General features: G+C 49.9%; 1 protein-coding gene across 3 annotated transcripts in view; it reads right to left on the bottom strand.

Annotated features, from left to right (window-relative positions):
- Positions 1-18,900, bottom strand: part of MAN1C1 (mannosidase alpha class 1C member 1) — a 60,315-nt gene that overhangs the window by 3,658 nt on the left and 37,757 nt on the right. For 2 of the 3 annotated variants that reach the window (XR_013958265.1, XM_080632313.1), the window contains exons 3-10: positions 16,131-16,246; positions 13,930-14,010; positions 11,753-11,847; positions 8,813-8,936; positions 6,336-6,429; positions 3,060-3,175; positions 2,642-2,861; positions 403-575 (exon numbers count right to left, since the gene is read on the bottom strand). Coding sequence is in view for 2 of the 3 variants with exons in the window: in XM_080632313.1 (XP_080488439.1) it covers positions 403-575; positions 2,642-2,861; positions 3,060-3,175; positions 6,336-6,429; positions 8,813-8,936; positions 11,753-11,847; positions 13,930-14,010; positions 16,131-16,246 (1,019 nt within the window). In the remaining variant the exon portion in view is untranslated. The remainder of the gene's footprint in view (positions 1-402; positions 576-2,641; positions 2,862-3,059; positions 3,176-6,335; positions 6,430-8,812; positions 8,937-11,752; positions 11,848-13,929; positions 14,011-16,130; positions 16,247-18,900) is intronic. The other variant, XM_080632314.1, reaches the window with a different exon arrangement.

Here is an 18,900-nt window from a genome sequence, read left to right on the forward strand (position 1 = left end):
GTAGTTCTTTGTGAGAAGAAGACAAGACGCAGGGCAAAGGCAGGTTTCCTGCTTTTCCTTGGCCCATTACAAACCCATGGCTCTGAGCAGCCTAGATACTGCAGATAGAACACTGACTCCTTTGTGCAGAGGGCTCTTCCATTAACAGCAGGTTTTGCTGTCTGCAGCACTCCTCCATAAACCTCCACTGTTCTGATTGACTGTTTTTAGTGTAGCCCAAAAGGGAGAAGAAAACACTCACAACGATCAACAGACACCACACTACATCGAGCTGTTTTGTGCATTCCTGCCTCATGGCTAATGTGTCTTAGTGTCCAACGCGACTGAGAGTCTGCTCCTTTCTCTCCAAAGGAAAGAGCTGTGTAAGAATCCAGCAGCCTGGAAGCGTTATTCCAACCATACCTTCACAACCTCCCAGCCCCACTGCCTGTACTTGGGATCGTGTGTCAGCCGCCACATGTACATGTAGCTTTCCACCACCTCTGGCCGCAGGATGTAGTAGCGCTCGCTGAGTCTGGTTGCCATGGCTTCAGTTCCAGCATCAAAGCGAAAGGCTTCGGGGCCCAGTTTGGTATCTAGACAAAAATCACATCCATACAATAATCATTTTGAGCAGAGGGAAACAGACTGTCCACGTGCTTTTATACTGCTCCGGCTGCCAACGTGTACTTAAGGCTTGCGTGAGCAGAGCAGTCGTGCTCGTCTATCAGATCAACCTCACGCTGATGTCAAAACAGGGGCAGCACAAGCTGTGCCCACTGCCGCTCCAGGTGTTGCTCATGCTGTGGTACGTGGGTACTATCCAGGTGAGGATGAAGTGTTTCTGAGGGTGGAAAAACCCACAACCTTGGACCAGATTTGAGCATGCAGAAGGCAGGCACAAATCCGCCCCATGGCCTGGCCCCTTTGCTGGGCTGGTATTCGCTCTTAGGAATTGCCTCACAATTATCTGTCCACTAGACTGAGCTGTTCCGCCTGCACTGCAGCAAGAAGGCTGTAAGAAGTGGTACCTGGGACCTGCAATCACTTCTTCTGCCCTTCCTCTGGTCCACAAGCAGCCTCTTTGAGAAGGAAGACATCAGGCTGATGGGGAAAGCTTCATAGATTTCACTGGGATTTTGTAAATAACACATTCAGAGTACCTGGGTCTTTTGGAGTTTCCCTTACATGAGAATCTCAATCTCTTGCAAGCACTCGCTAGCACTCTGATCCCTGCTTCCAACACCAACCCTCTCCCTGTTCAAAAAACAGGGAAACTCAGCAGAGAGGTTGATTGTGAGGGTGGTGAGGCCCTGGAACTTCTGCCCTAAGAAGTGGTAAACGCTCCGTCCCTAGCAGTGTTCAAGGCCAGGCTGGATGGAGCCTTGGGCGACAAGGTCTGGTGTGAGGCATCCCTTCCTGAAGCTGGGGCTTGGAACTTGATGATCTTGAGATCCTTTCTAATCCAAACCAGTCTGTGACTCTATGACTGTGATCATGCCACAAGGCTTCTCTTGCTGTTTCCATGTGTCTACCACAAGGCCGTGTTTCAGGGAGTCATTTTGTTTCTCCAGCTATGGTGCACACCTTCCCTCGGGCATGGGGATCTAACAGTGCTGGGCCATCTGCTGAGAGCCAGGGTGACATGCACAGGCGTTCTCTGTAAACCAGTGAGCTTGCTGAAGTGACAGCACTGTCACCAGTGCAGGCAGGTTGCTACTGTCCTTTCTATGCTGGTGGGTATTGCTGAAGGTGAAAACTGGCTCCAGGCACTCACAACCAGAGGGTTATTAGTTTGGGTGGCTTGGTTTAGTTCTGGAAGCACTGGGGGAAAAAAAGAGAGTTATTTGTGAACATTTCAGGTTAGCGTCAAGTTTATTGGGCAAACGTGCTGAACACTGGCTGCCAGTATGGGCTTGCTGATGTGGTGAAGGTGTGAAACAACCTTTGGGAACAGTCTGAGTAGACAGACCTGTGCTTGACAAGGTCCCGGAAAGCCGAGTGCTGCTTCGCTGCCCGCAGCCTCAGAAGAGCTACAGAGATGCCTACAAAGGAAGGAGTGGTGTCCAAAGCAAGCCCCTCTTGTTGAAAGCCCTTCAGGCAGAGAATAACCCAGACTCTCATCCATCACGTCACTGCTCACCCAAAGCCCTCCCTGATAAGCACACTGGGTGGTGAAACCCATTTTCCAGGCCTTGGGAAACAGCAAGATTTAGCCAGCCTCCGTTCAACAGCAGGAGAGACTTCATTTGTTTTGTTCCTACCAGCAGCTGCAGGTCTCCCACACTCTGCTGCTGGGCTTCTCAGCTGCTCTGCTCCATCGAGTGGGATGCTTTGCAATTAATCTGTTAATCTCCCCTTTTTGTCTGCAAAGGGATGTGAAAAGATAGACTCAAACTACAGTCTAGCTGGGAGAAAGCCAGTTCTGCGACTCGGAGGTGGGACTAAGCTGTGGGTTAATTTCCCAGCCCTGCCACAGGAGCTCCCATCTGCCTGTCCCTGTGCTCCAGCTGTAAACCAGATTGCTTTCTCTTCTAGATAGCCCAGAAAGGACAAGTGAAAATCACACACAGGGACGCAAACCTCTGCCACACCAAAGCTGAGCCTCCTAAGGCTGTAAGTGACCCCTTACTAACACTTTCCAGGCAGCCCACAGATTTACCTGAGCGTGCATAAGACTCATGACATGTGCTTGTTATCTCTGCAGCGAGATCCATGTAATGTTGCTTCCTCTCTTCTCCAGCGTGTTCAGCTCCAAGGGCTATCATGCCCCCAGAGAAACAAGCCAGGTGGCCCATTTTGTGATCCAAGACACCACCCCTCCACTCAGCGATGTAGGTCAATCCTCCAGCTGACTTTTTGACCAAATGCTTTTCTATTGCCTAAAGGGATGAAAACCAGGATTTTGAGATACTTAGTGGACAATAAGAGTAAGTCGCTTACTAAGTATTTACTTGGTGGAAAGGAGTGGAGTAAATACCATAAAACCCCATAGATCTAGGGTATTTTTGCCTGAAACATTCTGACAACCAACGTCCGCCCCCCCCCAAAAAAAAACAGAGCAGCAATTTGCTCCTTACCTCTAGTGCATCATCATACATCTTTTTAGCTTCAGAGTCTTTCTTGTCCGACATCAGCCAAGATTTGATGAGATATTCATAAAAGCTGTCCCCAAGCCCCCCAATGGAGACGTGGTCTGTAGTGGGAAAGCCAGAAGAGAACTTCAGCTTCATGATATACAATGAGCAGTTGCTTTACAAAGAACAACCAACCACGTCTTGTTTAATGCCCTTGTTCTCTCCTTCTTCTTTCCAGTTTCCTGGGGAGAGCTTGCAGCATTTCTTTTTCAAAAAGCAAGAAAGGTGGAAAATGCAATCAGAAGAAAAATGTTCTGTCATTTTACAAAGCACCAGTATCCCTTACCAAAACTATGCAGAGGTCTTACTTTGCAACTTATTTATACTGCAACTTGAAGATGCTTCCGATTTATGAAGCAATCATCATAAATCCCGGACTCATAAACCAAAAGCCATGGCAGGTATTGATAGATCTCTACTTATATGAAGCCACTGGGTGCTGCCTCCCTGCCTCAGGAAGGGGAAAAAGCATGCTGGATCACACAGAGCTGCCAGCAAGGGGCTGCTGTAGGGACCTCTCCATCATGCCATTTGTATTCCTGGCTCATGGTGGGACTCTGTTCCCTGGGGAAGGCTGGGGCTGTCGGCATATTAAAATGATAAAGTCAGGTCCAAGGATGTGCACTGAATATTTCCTTCTGCAGAGATTTTCAAGGCGATTGGCTCCGAGCACACAGAGCTGTGACCTTACAGGAGGATGCTGAAGAACTGCACTGTGAAATGGGGATGGCAGCGGCAGGATCCTGCCTGGGTGAAAGGCTGGCTGCTGTGTATCTGTAAACTGTACCACAGGGGAAAGGCAGCATCCATTCTTTCAAGCAGCCAAGTTTGCCCCTTTTTAGAAGAGCAAGACAAATTACCCACCCCAGACTGAACCATCCCTGCTAAGGAACAGTGTCCACCTCTTGGTGTGCATCCTCATTGCCAGTGAAGCAGATGCAGCAGGGTTTGGAGTTAGCTGGTCAGATTTGTATTTTCCCAGTCTCTGTACATTCATAACTTATTTTAAATGCTAAATCCCACCAAAAGAAGAGATCAACAGCCATGACATCCTGACCTGAAGAGCAAGTATTGCTGATTCAGTGTGCCAAATGATCCAGGAATAATCCAAAGCAAAACAACGAGATTAGACGCATGAATTCAACAAAACAGAGGACAGACTATTTGCAAACACGGGCTGCACAGCCTGTCTTTACAGAGCAGTTCTGTGATCCTGAGCTTGTCATTCATAAAAGCACCAAAGCAGGAGCTCTGGTACATAATTGTTTTCCATATGGCACCAGCTTTGCCAGCATTTGCCTCCAAGGCAATGCATAATCAAATGGTTGATTTCATCAGGGGACTGTGCTTTGGTTCTCTCTAGGTAAGGACTGCCCTGGGGAGAGGCGCAGCACTGCCTCTTCACTGGAAGATGTGCTCATTCAGGCAGGTCAAAGATACACCTTTTAAGAAAATCACAGCAATTCCAAGCAAAACGGCTTCCTGCAAAGAGCTTTAATGACAAGAGAGAAAATGAGAGCCTGGCACCTCCAGGGGACATCTCTGTGACAGGCTGCAGCTGCCTCCCTGCTTTGGTCCTAATCTCTTTCTCATCACTGGACATGCAGAAGAGGCTGATTCAGACCACAAGGCTGTATTACGAACCACCGCCGCAACCAGCCTGCCCCATGAGCTGCCCTCATGACGCGGAGCTCTAGGAGAGCTCTCAGCACCCACGAATAGGCAGAACTAATGCTGCGCCTGGTAAAATGTGCAGTGGGGCTGCAAGTTGGGAATAACCCATGGAAAATGGGACCTCAGGGTGCGGGAGATTTGCTTTCCAAGCGGAACATACTGCAGCAATTCTGCAGAGACCAGTGCGGAGGAGCAGCTGAACTGCTTACAAAGGGACTGGATAACTCTGAACATCAATGAATGGGACAAACACAGAAGCCTATTTTCTTTCCTCATGGCACCAAAGGACAGCTCTGATTTAATGGGACAACTGCAGCCATTCAGATGCTTTGTGGGGACACCTTTCAAGCCAAGCCCTGTCAATTACCATTAGAGGTGCTGCTGTGGCAGTGAAAGGCCAGAGCTTGCTCAGGGTTAGAGCTCCCACTCTGTCTCATGCAACTGCCTGTCAGCTACAATCAGAGCCATTAGCACAGTAGTTAGAAAGGGCTGGAGCAGAGCAAACAGTGCAAGAAACAGGGGAACACCAGGTAATGCAATGACTCAAAGAAAACTGCTTGAACAAGATAAACATAACCCAGTGACAGGTTAGAAACAGCTTCTGCAAAAAACCAAAGAAAGACTTTTCTTTCCTTTGACAGAGCAACAGGAAATCCAGCAACCAAACCAAGCAAATCCCCAACAGAGAGGTCAGAGATGTGGGGCACAGCAGCAGAAGTAGACTTTCATGTGCCTACCAGAAGGCAAGCTTGTGCCCTTCAGTGGCACAAAAAGAGAGGTACAGTCTCTTTTCTGGGTAAGGAAAGGGCTGTGTGTGTAGAGCAGGGAAGTAAATAACCTTCCCCTGGTTACACTGCTTCTATCATTTCCTTGCTCTTTTCAAGTCCCTTCCTAGTTATTGCTGCTCTTTTGTATCAGAGCAGCATCTATTCAATGCCGACGTCTTCACTGCTGGCCAGTGCTGGGTTCCCAACAAGAGGGAATACATACTTCTTGTATCCTTGTACCAAACTGCACCACACAGAGGTACCATGGTAAGAGGTACAGGGATGCATACAGGAGGATGCATCCCTAGATCCTCCGGGGATGTGAGCCTCCATAAGCCCTCTGCCTCTCCTGATGGTTCCTTACTTGCTGCAGCACACTCGGGAAGGAAATCTTACTGTGCTTCCACTCACGGCCTTCACATGCAACTCCCAAGTAGGCCTGTGGGCTATGTGATGCCTGCAGGATGAGGTCTTAAAGAGATGTGCTGCTTTCTAATATCTGTGTGATGAGCCATGTACCATTATCCTCCCCCATGCAAGAGAGGCCCTAATTCTTTCTGGAGGTGAGACACTCAGGTGGAAACAAGCCTGATGGAATAAGTGTACAATTACTATATTGCATCTTACAAATGGGGTTGTGTTATCTAATCACATGTATAACAGGCTGCCTGACAAGACATTTTCTTGGCGTGCTGCTCTGACAGTTACTATTGCTTCCTAAAGAGCAATGCAAAGGCTGAAATGCTCCCGGCAGGACTCTGAACGCAGTGATACCTACGCTGCACCCAGTTCCCTGTCACCGGGCTGAGGAAGTTGGGATAAAGGCCCTGTGGCTTCTCAACTCTGTTCAGGACCTTGCGGATGTTCATCACCTAGGAGAGATGAGAGACAAGAGCTCTGTTATTCTCTGCTGAAGAAGCCAGCGGTCCTGCAGTGTCACTGAGAGCTCCGCAGCTCCGCAGTGCTGGGCCCTGCTGAACAAGCACAGCAGCCTGTGAGTCCTCACGCAGGCAGAGCACTGTGACAAGGCTCTGCAATGGAGAAGCAGCTCTGGCTCCTCAGCACAAGCTTTGTCCAGCTCTGCGGGGTTTTAGAAATGATCCTACAAACTCTGCAAGGCCCAGCTCAGCAAGCTCAGCTAACAGTGCTGCAGAAGCAGTCCTGAGGATCTGGAATCTGGGTGGAAAGGTATGTGATTTTTTCTGTGATCCAAAGGAAAGCAGTGGCAGGGATGAGTGACTCACACAGTACTTGAATTCACCATGTGGTCACTTAACATGATAAATTTGGGCTTTTAATTTCAACAACAGACAGCTTCTTTAATACACTAGAACAGCTCTAAACCCTCCCTTGGCTTCACCCCCATTAACTCCAATAGGCCTTTCCCATAAGGGACAAAGTTAAATGGTATGCAGCATAAATATTCTATTATAACTTACAGAGCAGCTAATACACTCTAAACCTTTTATCAAATTAGAGAATGTGTACACCAAAAGCTGGCTGCAGACTTAAGCTGGTGCTTCCGAGCCAGTCCTTGTGCTGCAGAACTCACTGGAGTTCAGCAGCGTGGCGTAGTAGTGACATGTTTGAATAAAAGACACAGATGGACTTTACTCCTGCTAAAATCACAGCAGTCCCAAGCTGCAAGTTAATGAGTTAATCTGCTCCTCTCAAGCAGCTTCCCAGGGGATGGGCTGATGGAGCCCACATCATCCTCTGTGCTCTCTTGGAGGCTGTCAGCAGGAAGGCGAGGACACGTCCTGTGCCACACACCAGGCACACTCTGCTCAGCAGGCTCCACTAGAAAGGTTCTGCCCTTACCCCTCCCTGGGCTTACGAGCCTGGGGACAAATGCTTGACCCTGGCTCAAAATGCCACAATTTGGCTCTAGAACATGGATCCAGTTCTAGTTTTTAACAGAGCATCTTCTCGCCCTTGTGATTCCAGTGCTCATCTTCTTCCCCCACCCTTCATTGCCTTCACATGCGTTTTCTTTCCATACCACTGTTTCCTTTACTGGTCTTTCCCCAGCTCCCCCCTCCCTCTGAGCAGTCTGTCATTACCACTGTCCTCAGGGATCTTCAGCCTGTCTCCTGTATTTCAGATCAGCAGTCCTTTTTTATCTCCCCTACAGAGTTCCCTTGGTTTCTAGCTTTCCCTCACCCTCTGCTGCTCACCCCTCTGCGACGTTCCTCTTGCTTACCCGACCCCTTACTGCTTTCCATACACTCCATCCTATTCTCCATTCTGCTCTCCTAGCTTCTTCCTTCTCTTTCTTCCTGTCTCTTCTTCACGTTCCCTTCTTGTTTCACAACTGATAGATCTGCATGGGGCATTTCCCAGAAAAGTCGCATTTTGAGCTTTTTATTGGCATTCCTAGAACCACTGCCTGGTTTCACCCACTGCGGACAGGGCCCCTTTCCTCTGGGCTCATGGGGGCATTTGGATTTTAACTGGAACAGTTTGCCTCCCTCAAAGCTGGTTCCTCAGGGACGTGCAGCACAAGTCAATGGCTTGCTGGTATCCAGCAGCATATTTATTCAGTCGCTCTCACATGCACTACAAGATCACTTGTGGAAAAAAAAGCTCAAGGTAATGTATAATATTAATAGATTTTCAGTTACAAGTTCCACCAAAGGAATCCAATATGTCAACTGTCAGGCCTTGCCTACACAAGAAACCTCAGCAGAACTCTTGCTGGCTGAAGCGTACATTTAAGGCCTATTTAGAGTGAAGAGGTCTGCAAGTACAAGGCACTACTATTAGGATATCAGAATTAACAATTATCCTCACAGCCTCTCTCATCTGTTCATCCAACAGATGGTTTCATTTGGGCTGTGTCCTTGTCTGAGCGAGTTTTTGCTACAACTTCACACAACAGACACTGGAAAAGGCATCTCTGTCTCCCCAGGGGCTGCAAGTGATGGAGAGGCAGGCAAAGGGGCTGCAGCAAATGGGAACAGCCAAAGGAAGCACTGGGGCAGCTGCCTTCCAAGGCCTGCTGGTGTTGCAGATCTCCAGCAGCAGCTCACTGCCTCCTTCTCAGAGCTGCTCTGAGGCCTGCACACAGGTTTCTGAACCCATGTCCCTCTGTGGAAGCTTTCTCCTCCGGAGAGCTCTACTGGTACTGGGGAGAAGGAACACGTTGCTGCCATGTCATCTGCTGCAGGCAGAGCACAGCGCTGCTCTGCTCCAGCACGGACCCAGCACTATAAAGAGACCAATCCACTAAAGACCACGTTGGGGAGTACTTGCCTTTTCTGCGAACACGGGGTTGCCAGAGAGCTCCGAGAGGTGCAGGAATTCCAAGTGCAAGGTACCAAATTCTGCCAAGATGCTGCTTCCAGCAGATGCCCAACCCCAGCTCCAACTCATGCCGCTGCAGGGAGAGCAAAGAGAACCTTCACTGCCAGGAACGCCAGCCTGAGGTCCCCCCAGCACAGACCCTGCCTTTGCTATGTGCCTGCAGCGTGCACCACGTCCCAGCAGGGGCCATGGGAAGGACATACACACGTTTTTAGGACTTGGAAGTGAAGTGCTTTGATTTTCACATCTCCGTTTGCAGCTGACACTGAGGAGGGAACAGGTTTCCAGTGATGGGGAGGGTAGCACTAGATGGCGCCTGAAAAGTGTCTGGTAGAAGAAAAAGGGTTTCTGCTGTTTACAGGACGCCAAAACTAATGGTCTTTCTGAGGGAGAAAAAAACCCTTCCCCTCCATGTGATCTATGGAAAACCATTTCAGGTCCAGAGCTGTTTGTTTTGCCTCCAGACAAAAAAAGCCATTAGATCAGCAATATGTTCACACTGTTTCCAATTGCTCAGTCACTGCCAAGCATCAGCCTTCCTGTGAAATGTCAGGAGGCTGCAGCACCAGCTTTTCATTTGAAAACACAGTGTGCAGCTGAAGCGGGTACCCAGGAACATCGAGTGCCGATGGCACAAACCTCCCCGTGCAGCCTTCAGCCTGCCCAGGCTGGTGCTGGTTTTAATATCACATTGGACACAACCTGGCAGCCGCTGGGGGTGTGAAACCATCCCACCATGTTCTATCGAAAGGAGTCAATTACTTTTCCTTTATTTACTGCCCTGAAGGGACACTCTAACAAACACCATCTCACAAACAGAAGCTGTCTTCTGAGCCGGGTCAGACAGGCAGGACCCGGCAGCTGCTGAACAGGGCTGTATCATCGCCTTCCCTTACAGAGGTCCAAAGCCAAATCAAGGGAGAGATGAGGAGAGGATGATGAATAAAAATCCGGAGGTGTAGAGGGTTTAAGGGAAGGAAAGTAGAGATCATGGACCCAGGATGGGAGGCATCAGGAGAGCAATCACAGTGCAGCAACACATAGGCAGGGAGCACGGAGCAGCAGCTTGGGAAGACAATGTACTCCAGGACCTGGCAGACAGCGTGGCAGCTGGAGCAGCAGGATGGAAAACAAGCCTGTGTGAGATGATACAGTGCCTGTGCGAAAACAGGAGGCCACAGGGACGCACATCAGCGGAAAGGGGGCTCAAGAGGAAAAGGTGGTGTGAAGTGATAGGAAGAGATAAAGGCAGTTAGCTATGGGAAGAGCTGGGGCGTTAGGGTAGCTGGGGCCTCAAAAACGTGTAGGAATTGACCTAATGCCAGCTTCTGTTTGTTTGAACACCCCCCAGGCTGACACCACCAAAACCTACACATGCTGCAAGGCTTCCCCCCTTCTGGGCTGGCGAGGTCTCTCTGGAATTAGCACATCCTTGCAAAAGTAGAACTGGAGAGAGAATTCCTCCCGGGCTTTGGTTTCACCCTGACATTGGGCTCAGTGTGCTTGCACAGCACCATCTCGCTCGCCTCTGCTTCCACCTCCACATGCAGTCCCACACTGAGTAACTCCCTGCCCCTTTGGGTTCCCAGCCTCTGGCTGTTCATCGTGTGCCTGCAGTAGTCAGACTTTAGGAGTAGCAGTCAGTAGAAATAGTCAGACTACTTCATCCTGATCAATTGATCCTCTGAGCCCTCAGAGCAGCTTCATGGCCCTGAAGCCAGGGCTTAAGCCAGTAACACGGGTTCTGACTGTGGGCTCAGCGCTGCTTTGCTTTGCTCCTAGTCAAGGTCATCAGCAAAACATGTTGGGAATGCCCAGGCAGGCAGAGTCTGTTCCAGTTGTCTCCACGAAGGGCAGGGGAGGTTTGGCATCTCTGTGAAAGGTTTCTCTGTGCCACAGAGTCCCCATCAGCCACGGAGGAAGCAGAAAGTCTCTTCTGTAAAAAGCGACAATTAAAGTGCCCGCGGCGGCTCCGTTTCTCACCAGGCTCACGTGCAGACGAGACAGCTGAAGGGTGTCAGTGGTACCCGAGCAATGGAGCAGCTCGAGCCAAACACCTGAGAGTCTTGCACTTCACAGAGACACGAACGGAACAGGAGAGCTGGGCTAAGAGATGAGGAATGACTCTCATGGCTGCTGCTCGGAGTTTTGCAAGAGGTGAGGATGAAAGGCCTTTGTTAACCCACATTTCCAACTGTCTCCGTTTCAGCTGCAGCTTTTGCCCAGGGGGATTTGTGTGGAGCCATCAGAACAAGCCAATGAGCCCTCAGTGGCAGGGAACACTGTCTGCTGGCACGAACGAGAGGCTGCCTCGTGTGCAAGGTATCTGACCCAAAGCTCCCCTCCGGCATGACACCACCACCTACCTGACATGAAACGCTCTGGCTCCAAGTGAAGGAGAATGGCTGAGCGCTGGCAGCAAGGTGAAAACTGGAGGATCTGTACAGTGCCCCCCTTTGTAGCACCAAACCTGTCAGCCAGGCCCAGCCACTTCCTTTCCCAAGTTTTCCAGACGTGGATAAACGCACACACATCTAGTTGGGCGCTCGGCAAAGATACCGAGCTACGTGCATGCTAGGTGCAGCCTACAAATCACCTTCCAAAGCAGATGAGAGTGAGGAAACTGCTATTGCAGCAGGGAGCCCTGCCAAGAGGTAGGGGAGGGAACTGCAGAGAGCCCCAGATTACTGAAACACAGCTGGGTTTAACTTGCGTCCCCTGCAATCCCTGCCAAGGCACCTCTGGCGTTTGAGCTGGCAAAACAAATGACCTCGAGGCACGTGCTCTAGAGGGGGGCACCTCTGAGGAGCTGCTGCTGCTCCTGCCTGAACCCTGGCCTTTTACAGACATTCACAAGCAAAATGACGCTGGGAAGGACGTGAGCCTTGCCTGCCCAAATTGATGACGCCACGCGGGATACCCGTGGGGGTGTTAAACGCTGGCAGAAGTTTCTCTCCCAGTTCCAAAGCTTTGCTCTTGAAGACCTGTTAAAAGAAGAAGAGAGGATCGGTATCTGATGGGCTGCTTGTGAACACCAGGCACACCGGATTCTTTCAAATACACCATTATAACAGCCTCAGCCTGCTGCACTGTACGAATCTGCGGTGCCAGGAACGCTGCAGCCCTCGTTCCACTGCACGACAGATCTGAACCAGAACCGAACGTTGGTATCTACCTGAATGCCCTTTAAAAACCTCCACTAGAGCAGGCCCATCCCCTGCCAAACCCTCAGCCTGGATGAGCGCAGTCGGAGCTGCAGAGCTCAGAACACCCCAGTGCCTCAGCAGCAGATTTCTGGGGTCTGAACTCATCCAAAGAGGACTCTTTGGGGCCAAATTCCTCCCTTTTCCCAAAGTGGCAGAGGACACAGGGAGGTGAAATGACTGAATTAGCATCCAAAGACATCCTTCTAGGGTGCAGCACTGTTAGATTTACAACACTTGTGTCATCTCCTGTTGGAAAAAACATGGTTTCCAGCAAACAATCTTTTACTTGCAACTCTTTCCCAGGAAGGATTCATGGTTTCATGGCCAAGCTGCTCCTTTTCCATTTGTGATGTCTCAGTTTTGGGCTTTCAAATCAAATTATAGCTTATGGTGGCTTGCAGCACAAAGGCACCACACAAGTCTTTTGGGACAAACTGCTACAAGCACCCGTCTTTGCTTCAGAGATAGTTCTGATCAAGGGAAGCCTGTAAGTGACTCAGGAGATAAAGCCCCCCCCCACCAGCCCGAGCTGTCACGGGAGTTCACAGAGAGCAGGAATTTATTGCTCTAAAAATACAGCACTGAGGAAATCCGAGCTCTCCTGTGGGCCTGCAGATCCACTCCCAAGGAGACAGGGGTTTGGTTCAGAAGGGAAAGCAAGAGAGTGGGACACGAGTTTTGCCTTTCTGTCTGGTGACCCTGAGTGGGAATATGGCAGGCACTGCCCTGGCTGCTGAGCATCACTGCTGACTGCATCTCAAGAGGTCACTGCTGGAGTCCTGTGCTTTAAGGTTGTTTCTGTTTGCTCTGTTGATCTGAACCCTGTTGAAGTTGTGACCAAGACAAGGCCTGAGTTGGGGCACTGAAGCCTGTGAGAGTTTTCCCTGGAGGGCTATCACAGAAAGAAGTCATTCCTGGAACTCATTTAAAATGCAACGAAAGTAATTGCGCTGCTCCCGTGATTCCACGGATCAGTGATGAGCCATCCCATCCTATTAAGGTGGGCAACACCCAGCCACGGTCACTGTTTGGCACGGGAGCTAAGCTCTCATTTAAGAACCAGTCTTCCAGTTCCTTCACTCACAAAACTCCCCCTTGAATCAGAGTTTCTGCTTGCCTAAGACTTCCAGAGCAAAGGAATAATCTCTTCATCTCTCTACAGCCGGTTGTAGAATTCCAGGGCAGGCACATTATAAAAGAGATTATGGCATTAAGCCCTGGCCTCTGCAGGCTGGAGAGAAAGAAGGGAAATGGAAGTGAGAGCCTCCTGCTCTAGCCAGAATGGGAGCATCCACTGCAGGGCAGCTTCACTAAGATGGGCCTGTGACACCCACAGCTGCTGGACAAGGGAACACAGTGCGTTGCTGCAGCACACTGTTGGCAGGATGCAGGTCCCCTCCCTGCAGCCCAGGGCACTTTGTCTTAGGAATTACTGCTGGAGAGAGACTGCCCAAGTAGAGTTTGGAGCAGTTGCCACTAAGCAGTTGCCCTCCTTAGTCTGAGGCAGAATCTGGAATGATGCTTGATGCAATCTTGCCTATGTTTAGAATACAAAGGGACAAGGACAAAGACCATGATGACTGCAAATGGCATTTCAGCAGGGAACACTGTATCCAGCTGAAAACGGGTCTTGCTGGAATTGCCCACAGGAGAACAGATTTGCCAATGAGCCATGCACAGTGTGTGCAAGGTAATTATGTGAGACTTAATTAAAAGAACATTAGTGGCATATTGATATTGAGAAAAACGACAGGTTTGGCTTCTTCGCATGGAGGGATTATCTGATGCTCAGAGAAGAGCTGCTGGAGAACCCTCTCAGTTCATTCCTGGTGTGAGACATGCAGAGCTGTAGAAACCAACCTCTTCTCCAGTTAAGTAGTATGTGGCCAACAGTCCTCCAACATAGCGGATGTTCACCTCAAACAAGGATGCTTCTCCGTTCTGAAAATACATAACGATAGACTTGACTGCAAAGTCTGCACACACAAATGGCAGCTAAGGGGAACAGACTGCAGGCAGATACTTAAAGTCTCCCAGTCCTCACCCACAGTGGAACACAGCTTTTTGTCTAAGATCTCACAGCGCTTTCTTTGCTCTCCAGTGACACAAGGAGCCTGAAGGGAGGAGGAACACCCAAACTGCCTATTCATCCCCAGCTGACAGTATGTCAATCAGAGCAGCTGTATTGTCCATCCCTCCAACCCTGACTTGGGTTATGCCTTGTAGAAAGCTGTCAGTTCAGGGCAAAAATCTGCCCGTTGAAATGTTTCATTTAAAGAGAAGATTGTGCAGCCCCAAGGAAGAATGACTTCCTGCATCTCCCTGTGAAGAGGGCACTGCACCAGACAGACCTGATGCGCTGCCTGCTTGTGGCAGGTACTTTCTGTCACTCAAGAACTCGCCCACCTGCAGGCTCAGAGAGGACCGCAGCCCGCAGGGAGTCTGCGGCGGGCACGCTGGCAGAGACAACCTGCATGGTGTCCATGTGCCACCAGCACACACAGCAGATGCACGTGGCTACGTTTGCCTGAATCACTCCAGAACACGCTCACCTGGAACACGTTTTGCTCTACCTACTCAGCTGATGAGCAGCCAATGTCAAAATGACTGCATGCAAAATGTACTGTTAAAAACAAGGCGCTTCTGGCTGTTGAATCTGCATGATAAATGATTCCTACCCTCACGTGTATAGAGCCAGAAACCAGAGAGATCTTCCACCAACACAGCAACAAAGAGGCACCCACACCTCTGCGCTAGCCTGCCCTGTTCAAATACCTGCAGGTTACAGAGCAGAGCAAGTGCTTCCTTCAGATGATGACTGAAACCGCACGAGCCATCACGGCACCCAGGTTCAACCGGAGCCTGTGGGCGCTGGAGCCCCGTTTCTGGACTATCAGTGTTCCTTGTGCAGAGCCAACCTTTAACTAACTTCCCTCCTCTCCCCCTCTGCTGTGCTGCCTGACTCCACCGATCAATCCAGAGCATTCACTCTTGTCTTTGCAGATCAATCTGTTCTGCAGGCCAAGATTAAAAGCTTTTATGAAATCCAGATAAATTATCTCCCAGTTGATTTTGTCCCTTGTTTATTGATTCAGTAACGTACTGAGAGCATTCACCAGATTTATCAGATGTGGTCTTCCTTTTATGAATACATGAATGTCAGTCGTGCCCTCCCAAATGATGCTTTTCGATGAGGCAGCTGCATGCATTGTTTCAATGGGGAGAACCATTTTGCACAACAGACAACAGTGCCGGCATTAAAAACCTCAAAGTTTAAACCATGCTCTGGTTTTAACATTCTCCATATGCCCTGACAAGGTCCCATCAGCTCTCCCATGAGAACTAGGAGAGCTGGCTTGGAGACAACAGTCAGAGCTATGGCAAGGGGCCCTGTCCACAATGTGAGATAAAGGACAGCATCCTTCACCTGACAGCACTGTGCTGCACCCAGAGCCCCAGCAGGTCTAACACTAGCTCTGGGAAGTGGCTTGGCCAGGGGCCCAGAGAGTGATGCCCTTCCTTCCAAATCCAGACACTTGCTCCAACAGCTCCATGTCCATCTTATGCTGAAGACACCAGGACTGCAGACAGTGCTCCAAGTGCAGACACTTGTGGAGACGTTGCACATTGCTGTGCACACAGCACTGACATACCAACAAAGCACCCAGTCAATGAGATCAGCGTTTTCCATCTTAATCTAGAGAATGCAAAAGGAAAACTTGTCTTACCACACGCAGACATATAACTGAGATGAAACAGAACTTGTTCTTTGATGAATAAACTTCCTTGGAGTATCTAGGAACTACAGCTGCCTTTGTAACCCAGACCAAAACACAAGAAACATTAAACACTGAATCTCATTTCCGGGTAGACACTGGGAGCCTGATCTGATGGCCCCCGGCTGGAAGCCCTGTACAGGCAGAAGAATCATGACACTGGCTTCTTCCCCCCCAGACTTCACAGTTCCCCTCCCCAAATGGTTCTGAGAATGCTGTGATCAGAAGTGACCAAATACAGGGAATTCTGGTGACAGGGACAGGCATTCCCAGGCACTGACTCACCACGTTCAAGTCAAAGCTCTTCTCCACCCACTTCTTTGCTTCTTGGAATTCCTCCTCGAGTTCCATGATGTACAGAGTATCTAAGGCATCTACCACTGTAGCTCCTCGAAGGCCTCCTGCATTGCAAACAGAACAGCGTGATGAAGCCCCATCCATGCAGTCTTCCTTAGCTCTACATCAATCTGCAGGAGCTGGGACAGGCAGCAGCTTCCAGTCCCAATAGTGGGGATGTCTGGATGGGATCCAGACTGCCTGTGGCTAACAGGACCAGTGAGCTCTGCTATCCAAAACAGGCTGCTTTGGAGGGGCCCAGTTTCCAAGGCCTGGCACTTTGAAAGAACACCCCCAAGGAAGAGCTCAAGGTCCACACCTGAAGCCACCCGTCACGCTGCACGCCTCGGCCTTGCTTCCCAGCCTTGTCTACACCAAAGCGGTTTGGCAATTCCACCCCTACTCTTTGTTCAGCTGTAAACCCAAATTCAGCCTCTTTCTAACCCAGTTACAGGTGAGAGAATTGTGCTTTTATTGTGCAAGAGCATCCAAGACAGGACTTCGGTCATTCTGTCCTGATGCGGTGCTTGTTATTGGAGGCACATGCCATGACCCAGGGTTACCAGCGCATCACAGAACACAGCCTCCCCAGCAGCACAGACCAGGAACTAACCTCAATGGGTCTTCAGCAGGGAGTGGGTGGCCGCAGGGCCAGTTCCCCTCCTCTGGCTGGCTCAACAGTCCCTAAGAGCACACTCACCATCCTCCAGCAGATGGCAATGGGACACATGCAGATGAAGCAAATGCCAACCAAGAACTTGGACCATTGATGCAAAACAACTACATGCCAAGCATTGTCTTACACAGACGGGCTGCAGAACTTCCAGTGAGACAGAATGACGTGGCATGGCATGGCACGGCACGCCAAGGAAACTACACTGGCTGTGGAGACGGTCAATCTTCTAGCAGTTGAGGTTAAACGAGACATGTTGGCAACCCTGGGTCTGGAACATCTCAGTGCTAGTTTTATCTCTGTTAGCGTTCCCTAGCACGAGAAAGCAAAGGGTAGGGAAGCACATTGTGCCTCAAACCCTTTTGTGCTTTAATTACAAAGGCCATCGCTTTCCTGGGTAACGCAAACACTAATGCTCACGCGGAGGATCCCAGTTTGGAATCATCATCAGTCACCCCTCCGCACATGTAACGCACCAGGGCCACAGCGTGAAGCTGCCTCTGTGGTGCTGTGACAGGCTGCACGTGCGGGCCCACACACACAGCTCCTTTGCAGCCACGTTCCTACCACCCCCTGACAGCCCGAGCTGAGCCTCTTGGAAATCACTTGGATGAGGTTCAGGTTTCATTTCTTGAACGGGCTCTGTCCCCATCATCTCCCTTCCCACTGCAAGCACAAAGCCTCACGCTCACCGCTCGTGCCCAGGGGCTTTCCTGAGACATGTCTGCATTTGCTGCAGGCCAGTTCCTTCTGCTCGCTAATAGGCTTTAAAACCCTACCCCAAATTCCCCCAGCCTTCCCAGCCTTTCACTGCGTGCTCACTCCTATAACCCCTGCTGTGTTAGTTCAATTCCAGTTCTGCTTGAGAAGGAAAACCCGGCCGGATGCACTGTTGAGGAACTACTGCAGAGGGGAGAGGAAGGCAAAGGCGAGTCAAGTCAAGAACCTTCGCACTTTGGTCTTTCCTTATCAAGGGAAAAAGGCAACTGTGGATACTTTTCCCATAGCAGAAGTGCTGAGACCCACTGGTTTCCTGCAGGGCTCCGTTTTGCTTTCAGCACTCCTCTCCATGAGGAAGGCATCCTGCCTTATTTTGTTGATGCTACAAGACTGCAGTTTTGACACTTTTCAGCCAGTCAGCACATCTTTGCTTTAATAAAAAGCCAACCAAGACTTTAGTGCTCAGCTACAGATTGCTGCCTTTCGGACGCTGCCTGCATCAGAAACAGGGACTGTGGAAAAAGGATGAGAGCAGCAGAGACAGCCTCTAGAAATGCATTTATTCCTGCAGGCTTGCAAAATGAGCATCTAACTGGAGCTATCTCCGAGTGTGCAATAGATGGAGTCAAACAGTCACTAGATCAACTGGTGGGTTCTAAAAAGCAGCTGAGCTGATGTTTGTATATCATGTTTTCCACAAGCAGTGACCATGAAGAACAACATAATCGCAGCCAGAGCTGCTTTTATCAACCTTAATGATCCTTCAATATTAACGATTCCGTGAGCTTTATACACATTCCTATTAGCAGGGAGAGACACCAGCTCACAGCAATGCACGCAGAACAGTTTCAAAGGAGAAGGAAAGGCAACGCCACTTGAGCACAGCCCATCACTGTGGTACTCTGCGAGCAACACCAACAGGCTCGATCGCATCTCATGATCTAATCCACAGAGCCTGTCATAATCCACAGAGAGACAAGGAGAAAAGTTGGATTTGCTCAAACTGAGCAAAGGGACAAGTTTCCGGGATGATTAACTGAAGTGAAGCCTATTGCTTGAATTGAGAGAGCCTTTTATGTTTTTAGCAAGTAAGTCCGTTAAACACATGAAGTGCACTGGGGATTAGGAACACGCTCACTAAAGCACAGCTCGGAGTTGCTTCGCTTCCCTCGCCTGTGTTTGACACCGTGGAAGGCAAAGCTCGCTTCCCTGCTGGGCTGTCAAACATTTGTTCAAACACTCCCCTGAACACGCAGGCTGCGTGTTCGGTACAAGGGTCTTGTTGATGTTTCCTTTCTTCTGCATCAGCTTTGAAGCAACTGCAAA

Source organism: Psittacula echo, assembly GCF_963264785.1.
Source record: "Psittacula echo genome assembly, chromosome: 21".
In the NCBI taxonomy this organism is placed as follows: Eukaryota; Metazoa; Chordata; class Aves; order Psittaciformes; family Psittacidae; genus Psittacula; species Psittacula echo.